An 18065-nucleotide genomic window follows, 5' to 3' on the forward strand; every position below is an offset into this window, starting at 1 on the left:
ATTACATTGATAGAAGGGCTAGTTGTATTTACTGAATTAAATATATCCAACTGAATTAAATTGATTTAATATACTTTTTATTTATTTTTGACAGTATATTAGTTATGATTTATTTTGTTGCAACAGCGAGTGTGTCTCAAGTCAAGTGAATAATAATGAACCAGTAATTTTATTTTTTTAAATCGATTTGACGATTGTTATTATTATTGTCTTTACTTGAAATGAAGTAATTGTTATTCTATTAACATTGTTAAATAAAACTATTCATAACGGGATTTATCAGTTAGTGTTATTAAACGAGAATGTGGATATTATTGTTATATTACAAGGAGAATTATTATAAATATGGCTATGATAAGAAAATGCAGTGATATATCGAATTTTCATTTAATTTTTATTTATATTTTATGTAAGTTTTAAAATTTTATTTGATAGTTATTAAAGGTTAACTAAAGGTTAATCAAATAAAAAATATACATTTTTAAATTGGAATAAAAACAAACCGGTATAGGATACCAAAATGAATTTTTTTCAATTTTAGCCATTGGATCATACAATGGCATTTTTACTTTAAAATAATTTAGTGTAAATGAAGCAACTTCGAGATACAAATAAGGCAAATTACATTTCTATACCAAAAACACACGCTAAAACGTTAATTTTTGTAAATTTTAACGTAATTCATGAACATGGGGGTATATGGGCTTTTATCGGAAAGTGGGAATAGAAAAGTTGCATGTTTTTTTATTTTTTTCGAAAGATTAAGAAATTATTAAGAAAAATTAAAAAAATTGATTTTTAAATTGATTTTTCATGTAATTTTACAATTGAAATGGTTTTTCTAAACAATAAATTCAAACGGCAGTGACGTCAACACCTCGCTTTCGTAACGCCATCGCACGGAGAAATGATAAAATAATATGAATAAATAAATGCTTTGTTTCTCAGCTGGCATTTACTCTATTATAATGCAAATTTCCATAGAAACCATTGGCTCACAGCCTCAACGGAGGTTAATACCTCCCTACCGTTTTATTTTTTCAAAAATATTAATTAATATTAAAAAATGGAATTATTAATTTAAAAAAAAATTACTTAAATATTCTTTAGATGAATTATTCTTTCACTTATATATAAATTTGAGACAAAAAAAATTAAGGCTACTTCTCTATTTCTGTGTGTTTGTCAACTTCGTACACTTGTTGCACAATACACTGTATTATGCAACTTTATCCTATTCTACAATAATTTATTTCAATTTCGCTTCAGTTCTTCGATCTATAACACATGTTTTATGATTGCGTATTTCGGCTATAAGATGGTCAACATTTGTAATAATTACCTAATATTTTTATTCTCATTAAAAATATACATTAGAAAAAGTTTTTTTCTGATAAAAGTTATCTTTTTTTCCCTGCAAAATACGAATCGCCTACAAAAAATAGAACCTAAAAATCATCAAATTTTGGTTTGAAAAAATATTTTGTATTTGACTTATTTTTTAATGATTTTTCAAATGTCAAGTTAAAGAAGCACTCTGTATACAAAACTATGTTTTCTTTTATATTTTATCAGCCCCGTTGCATTTTAATTATGTGTACTTTAATTAATTTAATTAAAAATTCTTTTTATAATACATACACTTAAATTATTTTAATTTCATCAAATTCTTAAGTAAAGTGCAGCAAATTTCTTCTTTTTTCGGTTAAATTAAATACACGTAAATTAATTTTCACTTCATTTTATTTCATCAAATTTTTGAAAAAAATGGTTTTACGGCCAAAAGATAACTAACTTAATGATAAAATCTGATCCAATATTTGCGGCGAATTTGAAATTTTATTTCAAATACCTAGACTACCTAGAGCATTAATTATATATATATTTTAAAAAAATGCACCCAAGCGAGGATCGAACTCATAACCTTTGATTTACCGAACCAGCGTTCTAATCAATCAACAAACTATATCTAGCATTAATATCAAAGATGCTAATATTTTCAGAGATATTGAACCCAGAACGATAAATGAACCTAGAATTTATTGATTCTGAAGAAAAAATTTTTTGCTGGGTCTATTAACTTGCAGTTTTTTATATTGGCTTCAGATAATTATTAATGCAATTAAAAAAAGTCCATATGCTTTAAAGCGGAACTTTTTTGTTTTAACCCCCGCCCTATTGGGGTAAAGGGGATTTAAATCGTAAAGTAAACCAGATGGAATAAAATAATTTTCAATGATTTTAAAAAGGTCAAAATGCTCAAGTAACTAGAAATTTAAGATATTTTTGTTAATAAACTAGTTTATCTTTCAAAATGAAAATGACAATTTTCTTTTTTTTTTGCAAATTAAGACTTTTAATGACATATAAAGGAGTTTTTTCGATCGCTGATCTCGAATTTATGATTGAATTGATTCATTTTTCACGATTTAAACCCCCTTCACTAAAATAGTGCGGGGGTTAAAACTAAAAAGTTCGGCCTTATAGACTTTTTTAAGGATAATTCTCTGAAGCCATTGCAAAAAACTGCACCCAAGTCAATACACCCAGCAAACTCTATTTTCTTAAGAAGAAAGTTCGTTTATTGTACTATATTACTTAATGTCCAAATAATTAAATTCCAATCACTTCCGAGCTAGAGATGCAATTCTATATCTTTTTAATTGTGTCGTCATGCTTACTGATTTATTTTTGATCGAAGACAATACCTACCTATATTAAATTTTAGAAATAATATTTTATCAAATTTTGTATTTCACTTTGAGCATTTATCGCCATTCAATTTGGTATAATTATTTTTATTTCAAAATTTGGAGATAGGTATGTCATAATAAATTAAATGCGCGTACTCCTGAATTTACTATGTATGTAGATTGATAGTGACCCCATGAACCAATAAAAAAGAGCCTCACAAAATTTAATAATACATTTTTTATGTATAGTAGTACAATATTTAAATTTGACTGTTTAATAAATCTATTTCAATTAATTTTTCTTCTTTGACTCCACTTTAATAAGGGTTTACAATGCTACTTTATAATATTCCGTTTTTGACTTTACCATAAAAAGTTGCCCTCAAGAGTAGACCCTCACAAATTCTGCGCCATGAATTCGCATAGTTTTAAAAACATGCCTGATGAGGAATGCGCAGGAATTATCCAAGGGAGGGGTTCAAACTTTTGTTCGCCAAGTTAGGTCATAAAGTCAATAAAAACAAGAAATTCTTTTTTCGAGCAAGAGAACACTCAGTAAGGTCAAAATGTGACAATAAGGTCAAAATGTGAAATTCAGTCACTATTTTTCAATAATGAATTATGCGAGGTACAGAAAAAAACTTTTCCAAAACTCTGTGTGCATCGACCTCCACAACGCAGTGTATATTGCAGCGAGGACTAAACCGTTTTGCCGATTTTCAGACCTTGTCGATCTAACGTGTGCTTTGAGACAATTCAAGGTTGAAAAGAAGCGTTCATTCGTCACTGTTGTTACAGACAAAACTACCAGTACGCAAAGCATTTAGTAGACATTCGGAAACGCATCTTTATTGCAAATATAGAGTGCTTCGAGTGAATTTTTGGCACCCTATCCAGCATTGCGTATTCACTAAAGGTAAAATTCCGTCCTCCCAGATGTCACGGGAATCAACGTGCAAAATTGTATATTCTAGTTCAAAAAGTCGAGCAAGAGTTTTCTTCAAAATCATTTTATTGAAAAAGAGGTAAGCTAAATTTGATAAAATATTGCGATGATTCAAAATTCAACTGAATCAGTCTGTATATTCGAGCATTGAGTCTGTAAGAATCCGTCTGTAAGAGTCTGTATAATCGAGCATTGAGTCTAAAAGACGCGAACATTGGCTTCCGCACTTCTATGTCGTATTCATCGCAGATATCGCTCACGGTTTTGAAAATTTTTCTTCTCCAACGTTACCTCTTCTTTCAAGCAAAATATGTTTTGCAGCATCAGTTAGTTTGATAGCCTCGCCAAGATCCACGTTTTCTGTTTGAAGTACTCGACTCAAAGACAAAGTCAAAGAATGTACAAAGTTCAAAATATGTATCAATATTTGATTCGTCAGTGGAAGTGAGTGTTATAAATGGGTGCATTTACAGGACTATATTGTTAGTGCAAAATTTATGTGGACAGATTCTCAATGGAAGGGGTTTTGACCCCCAAAACCCCTGCCTTGCGCACGGGCCTGGGCCTGATATAAAGATGTAGAAATAAAATGATGTAAAGATGTAGAAATAAAATTAAAATTGTTCAATAATTGGTTTGTTAGCATAAATATTATCAATAATAATTAATCAATGAATAACAATTTCCTTATTAAGATTCTATTTGCTTATAGGAAACGTTAAATATTTGTGGTTTCCACATGATAGATAATAAGATACGTACCAAATAATTTTTTTATTAATTATGAGTATTGAAAATTTTTAAATAAAACATTCACTAAAATTGACCAATTTGTGTTTAGTCTATTTTGGATAATAATTTTAATTTGAGGTTGTTTCAATACATGTATTATGACTATACAACATAGACGACGATGTTTGCAGCTTCACCGCGGAAATTTTTATTCCATTTTCTTTGACCCCATTAAGGCTTACCACGTTACATCTCGGATAAAAGGTTCTAGCGGATAAAAGCGAATCAGATTTTCCCATGAGCATATTTGACCCAATTAAAAAAAAATTATTTATGGGAATTGTTTAGCATGATAAAACTAATAGAACCAATTTTTAACCGACTTCAAACAAAAAAGGAGGTTTTTAATTCGACTGTATTTTTTTTCTACGTTTGTTACCTCAGTACTTTCGACTGGGTGAACCGATTTTGATGATTCTTTATCTGTTTGAAAGCTGATGCTTCCCGTGTGGTCCCATTTCATTTTGGTCCAGTTCGGACAACGACATCCATGAGAAAACCATAAAAGTCATAAATTTGCATTAAGTATGCACGGCAAGAGGACGAATAACTCAATATCACGCCAACCGATTTCGATGATTCTTTTTTTAGTGACAAATTAGTTAATGTACTTCAGATTCACTAAAAATCACAAAATAAAAAAAAACTTTTAACAAAAAGAAAACCGACTTCAAAAGAAAAACTTTCCCAAAACAAATTAATATGCACTAAAAAGTAAAATTATTGTTATTTTGGAGTCGGTGTCAGCCAAACTAATGCAGCAAACTGTTCTGTCAGAGTTGTTACCTTGGCTGACACCGAATCCAAAAATAACAATAATTTTACTTTTTAGTGCATATTAATTTGTTTTGAATTTGAAGTCGGTTTTCTTTTTGTTAAAAGCTTTTTTTATTATCAATCAAATATTATTAAATTAATTAATTAACTTTTGTGTTTTTACTTTTAAGAAAAAGTCGGTATGTTGCGAAAAAATCTCTGTATAATTATTAATCGCGTAGATACGTGAAAACGCAAATAAAAATAATAAGAAAGATAATTTAATATTAAGAATAAAGATTGATTATTATCTGTACTTGAATAGTTCGTGTTTATTCCGTGAAAAAAAACACGTTTTGCTAATTTAAATAACAAAAATAAATACAAACATAGTAATTATTGTTTACTATATTGTAAACGATTGCGAAACTTCACCGTTTCCGGATTTTATGATTTTTAATGTTAGAAAAAACATAAAAGCAGTCGTTTTCAAGCCTAAACAACAATATTAATTTTAACGATACCACTGTGTACTAAAATCATTGCAGGTAAAATCAAAATAAAAAATCAAAATCATTTTGATCTACAATGGAAAAACTAAAAACATTATAGGCGGGTCGTACTGTTGAAATTTCAAACCTTTAAGTTAACGCCTTTTCTATACTGTAATTAGCAAGGATAAAATTCCAAATATTCCTTATTTTCTAATTTAATGTTTACTGCCTAAAATGAATCAAGAAGGTTTTAATGATTTATCGTACACTAAAAAGAAAGTAGCTTGATTAATTAATTTTATAAAATAAACAATAAAATTTATGTTTATAAATTAATTATCGATTTAAGGTAGTGCGAGCGCCAAGGCAAGTTTAGACTTGTATTTGAAATTATCTAATTTCCAACATTGATGATGAATTTTGTTATATAACTTCATGAATGTAGAAGAAAAATAAGAAGAAAATGCTTCCACATCTGCCTTAGTTTTCGAAATATCGTAAACTATATAATTAAATAAAATTTCCAATTTTCGATATTTTGAAAATTACTCCAGATATCGAAAAATTCATTCTTTTCGTCTTATATTGTCAAGTTATAACATAATTCGCTACCATTTTTTTTTTTTAAATTTGTGTCCCCATTACCGTGCTCATACATTCTTAATTAGTCGGCACAAAGGGGCTTTTTGTTTTCAATAATTTATTAATGCTTAACTTTAATTTAAATAGTTTTTTTTTTAAATTTCCACCGACTTTTTTTTTGAGAAATCTATGAAAACATATCATCCATCTACCGTTTTCCCAAAAGACCAATGTTAAATATTCCTACTTTAGAAGGCATTTATTTATTTATATAATCTGGCAACACCTCCTAAAATTTTCAGAATTTATTTAGGCTTAGTCCAAAATAACTCAAAAATTAAGCCTTTTATCCAAAGTTGCCCTGGCGCTCGTACATCTTTAATAAGTCGAAATTCCGCAATCAACCCACCGCATTTTCATTACCTGAAAATGTACAAAGGATAATTGTATTAAACGTGGTGTTAATTCCTCATTAAAGTAATAAAATACATAATCAATTAAAAATAAAAAACAATAAATTAACCAAATATATTATAACATATTTTTATATAATTTCCGTGTATGTTCTGTGCCTCATATGCTTTGAAATTAAATTATGATAAATTCCGTTTTCGTACAGTATTTTAAGTTTTTGTTATTTTCTCGATTTTTTCAAAGAGTAAAATAAAAATATTGGAAAAAATTTTTGTGTGCGTTACAAATTTTCGTGTCTCTGGGACTATGTCGAGAAAGTATTTAATAAAAAACTCATATCTAGCTAATTTGACGATTAGTTAAGAGAATTTATTTTAATGATGCGTTATATGGTTTACTGAAAATTTTAAACCAAAATTGTAAAGAATCGGGCCAAAATGCTAAAACTCGGCAATCTTGCCATTTTGCCTATACAATACCTATAATACAGGTGTTTCTATAAATCAACTTGGTTAGGTTAGATTAGATAAGAGTGGCTGCCCTGAAGTGGGACACACTTAGACCATAGGGTTCCTTGTGATACCGAAAAAGAGTTGGCCCATCCCCGGCCACTACTCTATTAACCATTTGGAGCTGTTTAAGAACAGAGAGCTTTGACGAAGACGGACTTTAAATCAACTAGGAAACAAACTAAACTGAAAGACTAGGAAAATAATGTAGGGTGGCCATTTTAATCTATTATGGCTAATAACTCGTTTTGTAGTTTCTCAATTCACAAATAACTTAAACAAAAGTTGCAGAGTTTGATTAGGAACATTATGTTCTGACATCAAATTTTGGATCTAGTTCTCCGGGTTACTTTGATAGTCAATTTAGATCCTTCCTGTATTTTTGATTTTCCCTATTAAAGAAAAGGTAGGAGTACCTATTTTAAAAATAAGGTAGGTATATTTGATGAAAAAACGTAATATTGCATCGTTGATTAGAAATGGGTTTCAACTATTTACTAAATTAAATTAAATTGAAAAATACATTAAACTACCACTTAGGAAATATATTTCTGATATTAATCTATTAAAGTTTTCGGTATGTCGAAGTCAAAATATATTTCAAAACTGATACAAGAATTTAAAATAATATTTTACACATTAAAATTATTTGGTTTGGCACCGTATGCATACCCGAACAAAAAGAAAATAAAATATTCATCGAATTTCTATAACTATTACCGAATACTTTTATATTTTACATACATTTATCTAGCTTATACGATATCAACTCGGTATAATCATAGAAATGATTCATATTCTCCAGTTTTTATCGAAAGTAAATTCGAAGAACAAATCAACGGTTTACATCACATTTTAAACACAATTTTTAGTTTTCTAATAATAATTAATGCGGAGAGCACTAAATATGTGCTTCCAAAACATTTAGTTAAAATTTTTTATGGATTTAAAAAATATATAATTCCACAAAAAAATTATTTCCAAAAATGGTTAATTATAAATAGTTACAATATGGTGGCATTATTGATTGCAATTTTCAATACCAATTGGTTTTACAATCGTCATATATTATGGGCGATTACAGCTCATGTACCAATTTTCTTACAATGGTTAACTGAAATATATTTAGCAGTGATTTTAAATGTTATTTATTTGGAATTTTTTGGTATTAATCAACGTTTACAATTTCACCATAAAAATAAACTTAAACTTTTTAAAAAATATTTTCAATTATATGATATTTTAAATAAAATTTTTACTTTATATGAACAATATTTAATTTGTTCAATAACATTACGGGTAATTTTTATATCGAATTACTTACATTATTTAATTTTTAATTATACGATAGTTAAACTGGCAGTTAATGTTTATGGTTTATTTATTTGTACATATTTAGAATGTTATGAATTTATGAAAATTTGGTTATTGATGAGCATTTGTGAAAAACTACGCACGGAGGTAAATATCTTTTGGTTTCTTTATTGTAAAAAGTGGGACAGAGTAAAGAGCAATTTTGAAAACGCTATTTAAAAAGTGTCATCAATGATTCCTTAAGGATGTACGAGCGAAGCAATTTTGAATAAAGTCGTTTGGTTTTTTTTATATGATGTTGGACTAAGTCTAAATCAATTTTGAAAATTTTAAGAAGGTTGTCCGATTATTTAAATAAATAAATGATTTCAAAAGAAGGCCTATTTAACATTAGTCATATATGGGAAAACGGTAGATGGATGATATGTTTTCATAGATTTCTCCAAAACTAGTCAAGTAACTTTCTCCAAAGTTAAAACCTTAATAAATTATTGAATATAAAAAAAACTCGTTGTGCCCAACTAATTTAGGATGTATGAGCCTGAAAGTGGGGGCACAAATATGTATATTTTCAATTTTGATGGAGAATTATGTTATCACTTGACAATATAAGACTAAAAAGTAAGAGTAAATTTCGATAGCTGGAATAATTTTTAAAATATCGAAAATTGAAAATTTTGTTTAATTATTTTGCTTTCGATATTTCGAAAACCAAGGCAAATATCGAATAATTTTATTTTTATTTTTCGTCTACATTCATGAAGTTATAACAAAATTCATCATCAAAGTTGAAAATAAGGTAAAATTAATTTCTGAATCTTAACTGAATAGGGAATATTCATGAAATTTAAATTTGGTTCAAATATTTTTCTTCCGTAACTTTAATGATTGGGCATTTCAACTAAATCATTATTTTAGTAATTAATATCTTTTTAATTACTTAAAATTAATTAATAAAAGTACTAATTCCGTGAGGGCATTTAAAAATTTCTAAAACGGAAATTCACATTTTTATACGGACGTGACATCATAGTACGGGCTTGTCAAATTTGTTGACATACTGTATGATATTAATTACTTACATTTTATATGGTATTTTATTAAATTATACTATTCTACAGCTTTTTATTACTAAACATAATAATAACGAGTGTAAATTCTGTGTTGTAAATTCATTTTTTTAAAGTGTAAATTAAACATTGAACTGTCACCAATTGACAGATCACGTACTTATACGTCATCATCAACAGAGAGCGCAAAAAAACTACGTTAAAATATCTCAAAATTATAATGTATTTTAAATATTTTTTTACATTTAAATACAGCATTTTTAAGCAGTATTTATATTTTTTACTTTGTTATAACGGTGTAAACAATGAATTAAAAATATAAAAAAAAATTCATGAATATTCCCTATTATATTACAAACTGACATTATTATATTACTTGTAAATTAACAAATACCTTAACGATATTTCTATTGTAGCATTATTGACAATAGCTAATCATATCATAAGCACACAATTTTACGAAATTAAAAATTATTTGTTGTTAAACATTAAACAACATGATAAGAAATATATCAACGAAAATAACACAATAATCGGGAAAAACCTAATTTCAAAGCTAACAAAATTTACAAAAAATTATTATTTATGTAGCTAATTTAGATCGGATTAAAATTTGATTAGGTATTTAATTATATTGCTTTTCAACTTTTCAAGGATTACAATATTATTAACTTTGGATTTTGAATAGCCTCATTACCCCCGTTTTATTGTAAGGTTGTTAAATATACTGATAAAATTTAGCATGTCCACAAAGTGTTGACTGGACCTTTTTGTTATTTAGAAATTGTATGGTAATTTTCATTTTTTCAAGGTATTTAGAACAATTAAAATAATGACACAAATTTTTATTGCTAATGTTAATTATATGAATCATCGGAATTGGAAAAATAGTAAATCTGTTATTATATGTTTAAAGGCGATACAGTATAACGAAACTTTTGGACTTTATGATACAAGTTTTTCGTTAGACTTTTCATTAACATATAAAGTAAGTAGAGTGTATGTCATGTAGAAACCAGATTTCTTAGTATATAGAATGTTCAATTTACATCTAGGCATTTAAATATCACGAGTATGACAAAGTACATACCTTAAGCAATGCATCTAAGTGAGAGGTATTATATACATGTGTTGAAGCTTCGATATGCGTTGAGATAGTTGTAAGACGCTTGAAGAGTGGGAGTTTCTTAGTTGAATAGATGAACTACAACAGATAAGCCACGATACAAGTCACTTTTGCAATTTCATACAACACCTATAATACCTCTTACTTAGATGCATTGCTTAACGCATGTACTCTGTCATACTCGTGATATTTATATGCCTAGATGTAAATCGAACATTCTATATATCAACATATATACACTATAGATTAGTACAAGAGACAATATAAGGTCGATTTTCACCCATCTGATAAACAGATGAGATATATTTTTTATGAAATTATATTGATTTATAAACACGCGGATCATAGTTTTTCTTCATGACTATTTTTATTACTCCCATTATTTTAACTCGTAGTGCTTGATTGTCTGTCGAAATTTTTTTAGATCGATTTTTAACCCTTTTCCTCTAATCCAATCGAGCTGAAACTTTGCAGGCAGACTCATAACAACGATAAAAATTTTAAACAAAGAAAGAGAGTATAATAAAAACTTGTTTTTATGGGTTCTTTTTTTTAATTAAATTAATTTTAATCAATTTTTTAGCCTATTATTACCGTAGCATTATAACGGTAATTAAATTATCTTTCTTCTGTTACCAATTTCCACTGGTTAACAGATCGGTGTAGATCTTTTCATACCATATGAACAAGCAAGTCAATATAAGTAACTACACCGACCAGTTAACCAATCGAAATTTTTATTAGAAGAGAGATAATTTAACGACGAAAATAATGGTATATGCTTGTTTCTACAAAAAAGACATTCATGGAAAAAATTGATTAAAATTAATAAAAATAAAAATAGTCATGAATACTTTTCGATAGGAAAAGTATGATGTAGGAGTGTTTATAAACCAATATAATTTCATATAAAATATGTCTCATTCGGTTATCAAATGGGTTGAAAATCGACCTGATACCGCCTCTTACTTATCTTGTAGGTCTCTACGTGATGAGTGTGTTATGAAAATTTGGTTTTTCGGAAATTAATATAATAATAATTTTCAGATTTGTAGTGCAGTTGGATCTCTAGTAACAACGTTGATACAATTTGATATTTTATTTCATTCATCATAACAACAATCATATTTCGATTAAAATTTAAAAGCCTATTTTTGTAAAATAAAGCCTATCGGCATTTTAAGCAAAAATTACATAATTTCTTTCATTTATCGATTCCCAGTCAAAATGAAATATCTACATAATGTACCTATTTATTTTAACCCAAAGTGTTTGACCAAAAGGCATGGTGTAAATATCTTCATAAATTGGAAAAATAAGGTAGATGATAGCTCGTCCCGTGCGGAATTCCGCGTCCGTAGTTACCGTAATCCGTGGCTACCCTGGTGGAAAAAATATTTGAAGAAAGAATAAGAAATTCTGAAAAAGTCTTAGGAACTTTGAATTTCTCAACGTTTTCGGACTAGTCTAATTCAGAGTTATTCAGAGTTCTTAATACTTTTTTAAAGTTTCTAAGACTTTTTCAGAGTTTCCTAAGACATATTAAGACTTATTCTTTTTTCAAATATTTTTTCCACCAGGGTACCCATGTCATAATTTACAGGTAATCCCAAATAAATTTTATCAAAATTGATTCTGAATTTTTTGAAAAAACAATAAAATTAAATCTAAAACTGGCATAAACTCACTAAAAAGTTCAAAATAAAAATGTTGTTCTAAAAATAGAACCGACTCCAAAAAATACACAAAAAAGCAAAAAATAATTTTAAAGCACCGACTTCCACCAAAAATTTGCTTTTTAACCGGTGAGTTCCTTTGCACCGTACACGGAAGAACATATACTACAGTAGCATCCTAGAATAATATTCTGTTTTGGACTATTCTAAAGAGGCATTAATTTATTAAACGTTGTATATCTATTAAGAAATAAAAGAAATATCATATTATACTTCTTAATGATCTTTGCAAGTTATTTAAGGAAAAAAACACGGACGAAGTCGTGGGCAAAAGCTAAATTTTATCATAACAAATTAACAGCAACAATTATTTTGTTAATTTTTAAAAATCTGTTGCCATTGACTCGAATACAATAAACTGCTTTTTTATCACCTTTAAATTCTCGTTCCTTGCCCGACCTTGTGTTACTCTGCGAGAGTGTGAAATAGACTTACGTATAAACAATTTTTTTGGCATTGACAATGAAATTTTAACTTTCTAGGAACTATTTTGTTAAAACAAAATACGTATCTTTTCTCACCAAATACTTTTTGATTCATACATGTACAAATTAGTAATTTACAATTGGCTTTGTATTTTAATCTGATTGAATTTTAAAAAAAAATTACCGTTTGAATATTTAAAAAGGGTGGGAACACAATTAGCATATTAATTGACAAAAAAATAAGTGCCTGAACCTCAAACAACATCTATATTTACAAATCTGTAAATCATAACGATACAAAATGAATGTATTTATTAAATTATTAAATTTTATAAAACTGTTAATACAGGAAAATAATAATAATTTCACCAAAAATAGCAGATTTCAAAATGTAACACTCGTCTCCCCCGAAACGAGGGATTCTGAAAAGATTCTCCCACGAAACATCGTTTTCTTCACCTTATATAGAGGTACATTATATTAGGCAGTCATGTTCATAGGATTCTTACTCCAAAAAGCCAATGATATTTTGGAAATTCTCTATATATGGAAGTAAAAACATGGTAAGGTGTTTATTACCAATAAAAATTAATGTTTTACAACACTCATTATACAGATTGGGCATTAAATAATTAGGCGTACCTAGTTTTATTTAATATTAATGTTAAATCGCCAAAAGTAAAAATATCTCAAATGTATAACGGCCGATAACATGAACTTTTCAAGAGCATTTTTAATAATTATAGTGGCCTATTGACACCAAAATTTTTGGATTACTTGAAAAAAAAAATATATATACATAAATCTTGCTACGAAATATATACCCTTCATGTCCGATTTTAAGTGACATCTCATAAAAATTAAGTTACGCAAATTAAATTAATTAATTGTACACCTTCGCATCTAAAACTTTTTGTTTCCTTTACCCACACTGTTTAGATTTAAATTGTTTTCGAATTTGTTTGAACAGTGCCTATAATTCAATCAAAAAGTACCAGAGTGGATAAAGGCGCATTTTACAGAGAAATGAAGCTTTCGAATGCAATAAGCATAAACTAAATTGATTAAAGAAGTTTGGAATTTGCTATGGCACTGTTAAAACTTTCGAACGCATATATTGCATTTCTTGTCTTTTGGGGGTGATAATAAGTTTTAAGCTTTGTATTCAAAAACAAAAAAATACAAGTTTTCAAATGAGATGTAGATTATACATTGACAATTTTGCTTGAAGATGCTGTTTGAAATTTCGAAAATTTCAGTTTTTCAATGTGTTTTTAAAAGGGGCGATTTTATGTCTAAAAACTTAAAAATCACTCTATATATTATTTGTACTCATTAATATAAAATCAAATTAATTAATATTATTAAATTGTTTTTTTTACAGTATTAATTTTAACAATGGACACAATTCTAGTGGAAAGTGTTTATACAGAAAATGGTAGTAGACAAAGCAGACAGGAAACTGTGTCACTTGGACGATGTATTTTAATTCTTAGCCAATCATGTCCGGATTCTGATGTTAATTTTTATTTGTATAATCGAAAGTATTCTGAAGTTCCAGAACCAATTCATGTTGGGGAAACATTATCCGATACAAATATTACAAAATCTAGTTTTAATAGAAATTTACCGACAAAAATTATTATACATGGATATAATTCCGATATGTTTTTAAGTGTTTTAGTTGAAATTAAGCATCGTAAGTATTTAATTGTAGTTTTTATATTGTCAATCTTAATGTTTAATCTAAGACAATAAATCAATAAGCAATATTTATATCGGTGATTTATTTTTCTTGACTTAATAAAAAGCGCTTTAACGTAACAGACAGCAGATAAAAATTATTTTTCGAATAAATATAAATAAATAAAAAAAAACAAAGATAAATGCTATCAAAAATTTGTTGGTATGTCTTTCTAGCAAAACCAAATTAAGCATGTAGTCCTTATACCAAACATAGTATATGACGTCAATCACTATGTCCGATCTCTCTGTCTAATATCTGTCTAATTAGTAGTTTAAAATGCTTACCTACTTATATCACCCACATTTCTAAGATGATGTTAATTTTAATTTCACTTTTTGTCATCTCTTCTACGGTATTTCCATATTTTGATAAAAAATTCGAAAAAAAAAAAAAAACAAATAATCGATATTCCCTATTATATAAATAATCAACCATAGCAATTTCCCTTTATCAGATATCCAAGGACGTTATTATTTGGCGCCCTGATCGTGAAAGATTTCCCGCTGTATTCCGCAATCATTAATAAAAATCACTCTCTGTTTAAGCTTTCCGGAATATACGTTTGTTGTTATTGCTGCTAAATAAAAATTGTAAAATTGTAAAACTCCCATTTTGAATCATATCTATTTACGAATGGTCCAAGAAGTACTAATACATACGAACCTAGAATAAAGAAAACCATTCCTTTGTCCTCAGAAAGCGACGGTTAACTAAGGTTTTCTTTATGGAAAATATCCACCAAAACACGAGGAATATTTCTCTAGCCGTATTAATCGCACCAGATACTTCTTATGAGAGTTCCCTTACGAAAATACGTTATTCATGCCTGTAAATATTTCACAATATATTTCAATACCCATAAGCCAAATACTTCTCTTCCAGCAACACTTGGTCTGGATTGTGGACCAGGATTTTCCATTATTTTCTATACTGAGATTTGCTCATCGTCAAATAACAATTCGGATTCTGTCGGAAATTTAAGATACCGACGGGAATTCAAAGTTTTCGTTGGCAATCTAGGATTGTATACCGTTTGGCCTTGGATAAGACAGGCAGACCGATTCGGGCTCGGGTCATGTACACTGAAGAGAATGAAACAGTTCATCTCACTGACATTCAAAGAAGCATTCGCGGATACGGAAGGAATCTCAAACGTATTGTTTTAAACCAAAATATAGTTCAACAAGCCTGATTTGATTATACACAATCTTTAGCAGAAAGAATGCAAAAAGTCAAGCAGGGCATAGATAATGCAAGATTGTTCATTGTGGTCGATTAAGGTTGATTAGGACGCAACTAAATACGCTGTTTAATATTTTGACACCATGAGACGTCTCAAAGTCCAGAAGAGGTGTATACTATGTACATCAGGAATCCACGAATCTAAGTGTTAGAGAGAGAGATGCGGATATCTCTTTTTAAAATTATATTAAAAAAATGTATACTCCGGTATTGTTTCTAAATTGTAATTATTATCAATATTTTCAGAATATTTAATAAAAGGCGATTATAATATTTTTGCCGTTGATTGGGGTAAATTAGCACCCGCTCCATGTTATCCCAGTGCTGTAAGTAATTCTCGACATGTTGGAGCATGTACTGCCCAATTAATTGAACGATTGCGTGATTTGGATGTAACTGATATTCATGTTATTGGATTTAGTTTAGGAGCGCATGTTGCTGGTTTTGCAGCAAATAATTTAAGGCCTTATAAGCTACCACGAATAACTGGTAAATTTTCCAAATTTATTTTTATCCAGATTAGTGAATTAACATGATGCAAAAAAATTTAAGGATTGGATCCAGCAATGCCACTATTCACTTTTGTTACAAGAGATAACAAATTAGATGAAACAGACGCGGAATTTGTGGATGTTTTTCATACGAATGCATTTATTCAGGGAAAAATCGAGCCTTCAGGACATGTAGATTTTTATATGAATGGAGGAGTTACGCAGCCTGGTTGTTGGGCTGAAGAAAGTAAGTTAACTAACTTTAGTTATAGTAAGTAACAATTCTCTAATTGTCATGTAAAAAAAGGTTGCAATTGTCCCAATTATTCTTTTTTCAAATTTTTCCTCCCAATCTTTTTTCAAAACCTCCCAGTCTAAGTAGTTGAACAGGTAAAGGTGATTGCGTCGCATTACTCGCTCGGCCACTTAGCCGGTTTTATAAATAGATGGATGTTAAGAAACTATATTAACTTACTTTTTCTTATAATTTAAGCCAGCTTATGATTGTTAGCCTAATTAAGTTAAAGTTTTTCGAAGTCGTTTTAATACCTTCATTTTTTCCTAAATGTGTGTAACTCGAATGTGTGTAACCCCTCCCAGGAGGTGTGCATAATATTTGGGAGCAAACTTTTTATCGATTCTATTTGGTAAGGCTATGTCATATTGATTTCTAAACGTCATAAATGTTTTTTTTTTCCAAATAGTAGGCAAATTTTTGAAAAACAAAAGTGATTGAACTTTTGGGTCCTTTTTCAAGTTTTGGTCTAAATTTTACATATGGGGTGAAAGTTAAGATTTTTATAAATAAATTTAATATTTTTTTTCAGGATTTTTTGCATGTAACCATCATCGAGCACCTTTATATTTTGCTGAATCAATCAATAGTAATCTCGGATTTTGGGGATGGCCCTGTACAAACTTTTTTATGTATCTTATTGGCCTTTGTCCACCCAGTGAACCTCAAATATTAGCCGGGGATCCAGTGAAAAAAGAATCTCGTGGATTTCATTTAGTTATTACAGACTCCGTATCACCATATGCAGTTGGTGAATTTACCAAACCTATGATTGAAATTATTAAAAAGAAAATTAGTAAAGAAAGAGAACTTTACCGTAAAGAAATTGAGCACAAAAAACTTGTACAATATAAACGAGAAATTTTAGATTGTGATTATCTTTAGTTCAATTATTTTTCAATTATTTGGTGCTTAAATGAGTATTAACCAGAAAAATTTAGCGGAAGGAACTTTTGGCTACATATTTTCGAAAAGTATTAAGAATATGTAGAACACGTTTCTCTTTTTAAATTAAACTTCGTTTCCGATTCAAAACGACAATCATTCAAAGTTTCCCAAAATAGGCATAAAATTTTTTCTATCGCTATGTAATAATATTTTTTAAGTATTTCCCTTAATATCTACTAATACTATTTACCTGCATGAATTTTCTAAACTTCCTCTAAAATTTTCATGTGAAATTGAAAAGGTCAAACTGTAGAAAAGAAAATGATAAATATTTTTACATAAGTATCAATATTATTTATAATTTTTGTTAGAAAAGTTTAAATAAATAAATAAAAATAGTAAACAAATGAAATTTTTAGTGCTTTTTTAATCCCTAAAAATAAATAACAGAAGATATGGTACTGATAGCTAGTAAAAAAATTTGGAACGAGGCTACTTTTAAACTAAATTAAACAAGTGAAAACAAACAACTGAGTGAGTTAGTT

General features: G+C 28.4%; 1 protein-coding gene across 1 annotated transcript; it reads left to right on the top strand.

The window, feature by feature from the left end:
* Positions 1–363: 363 nt before the first annotated feature.
* Positions 364–17517, top strand: LOC123296195 (phospholipase A1-like). Its single transcript, XM_044877656.1, has 5 exons — positions 364–409; positions 14242–14556; positions 16093–16335; positions 16399–16584; positions 17165–17517. Exons 2-5 carry the CDS (start codon positions 14256–14258, stop codon positions 17515–17517), a joined length of 1083 nt encoding a protein of 360 aa, XP_044733591.1. The 5' UTR covers positions 364–409; positions 14242–14255.
* Positions 17518–18065: the final 548 nt, after the last annotated feature.

The sequence above is a fragment of the Chrysoperla carnea genome, chromosome 3, assembly GCF_905475395.1.
Source record: "Chrysoperla carnea chromosome 3, inChrCarn1.1, whole genome shotgun sequence".
Classification (NCBI taxonomy): domain Eukaryota; kingdom Metazoa; phylum Arthropoda; class Insecta; order Neuroptera; family Chrysopidae; genus Chrysoperla; species Chrysoperla carnea.

What these genes read in the sequence shown, in the direction of transcription:
- LOC123296195 (XM_044877656.1), top strand. Translation starts at nt 14,256, where the DNA reads ATGGACACAATTCTAGTGGAAAGTGTTTATACAGAAAATGGTAGTAGA. An exon ending in TAAGCTACCACGAATAACTG is followed by an intron (nt 16,336 to 16,398) that starts GTAAATTTTCCA and finishes AAAAAATTTAAG; the next exon opens with GATTGGATCCAGCAATGCCA. An exon ending in TGGTTGTTGGGCTGAAGAAA is followed by an intron (nt 16,585 to 17,164) that starts GTAAGTTAACTA and finishes ATTTTTTTTCAG; the next exon opens with GATTTTTTGCATGTAACCAT.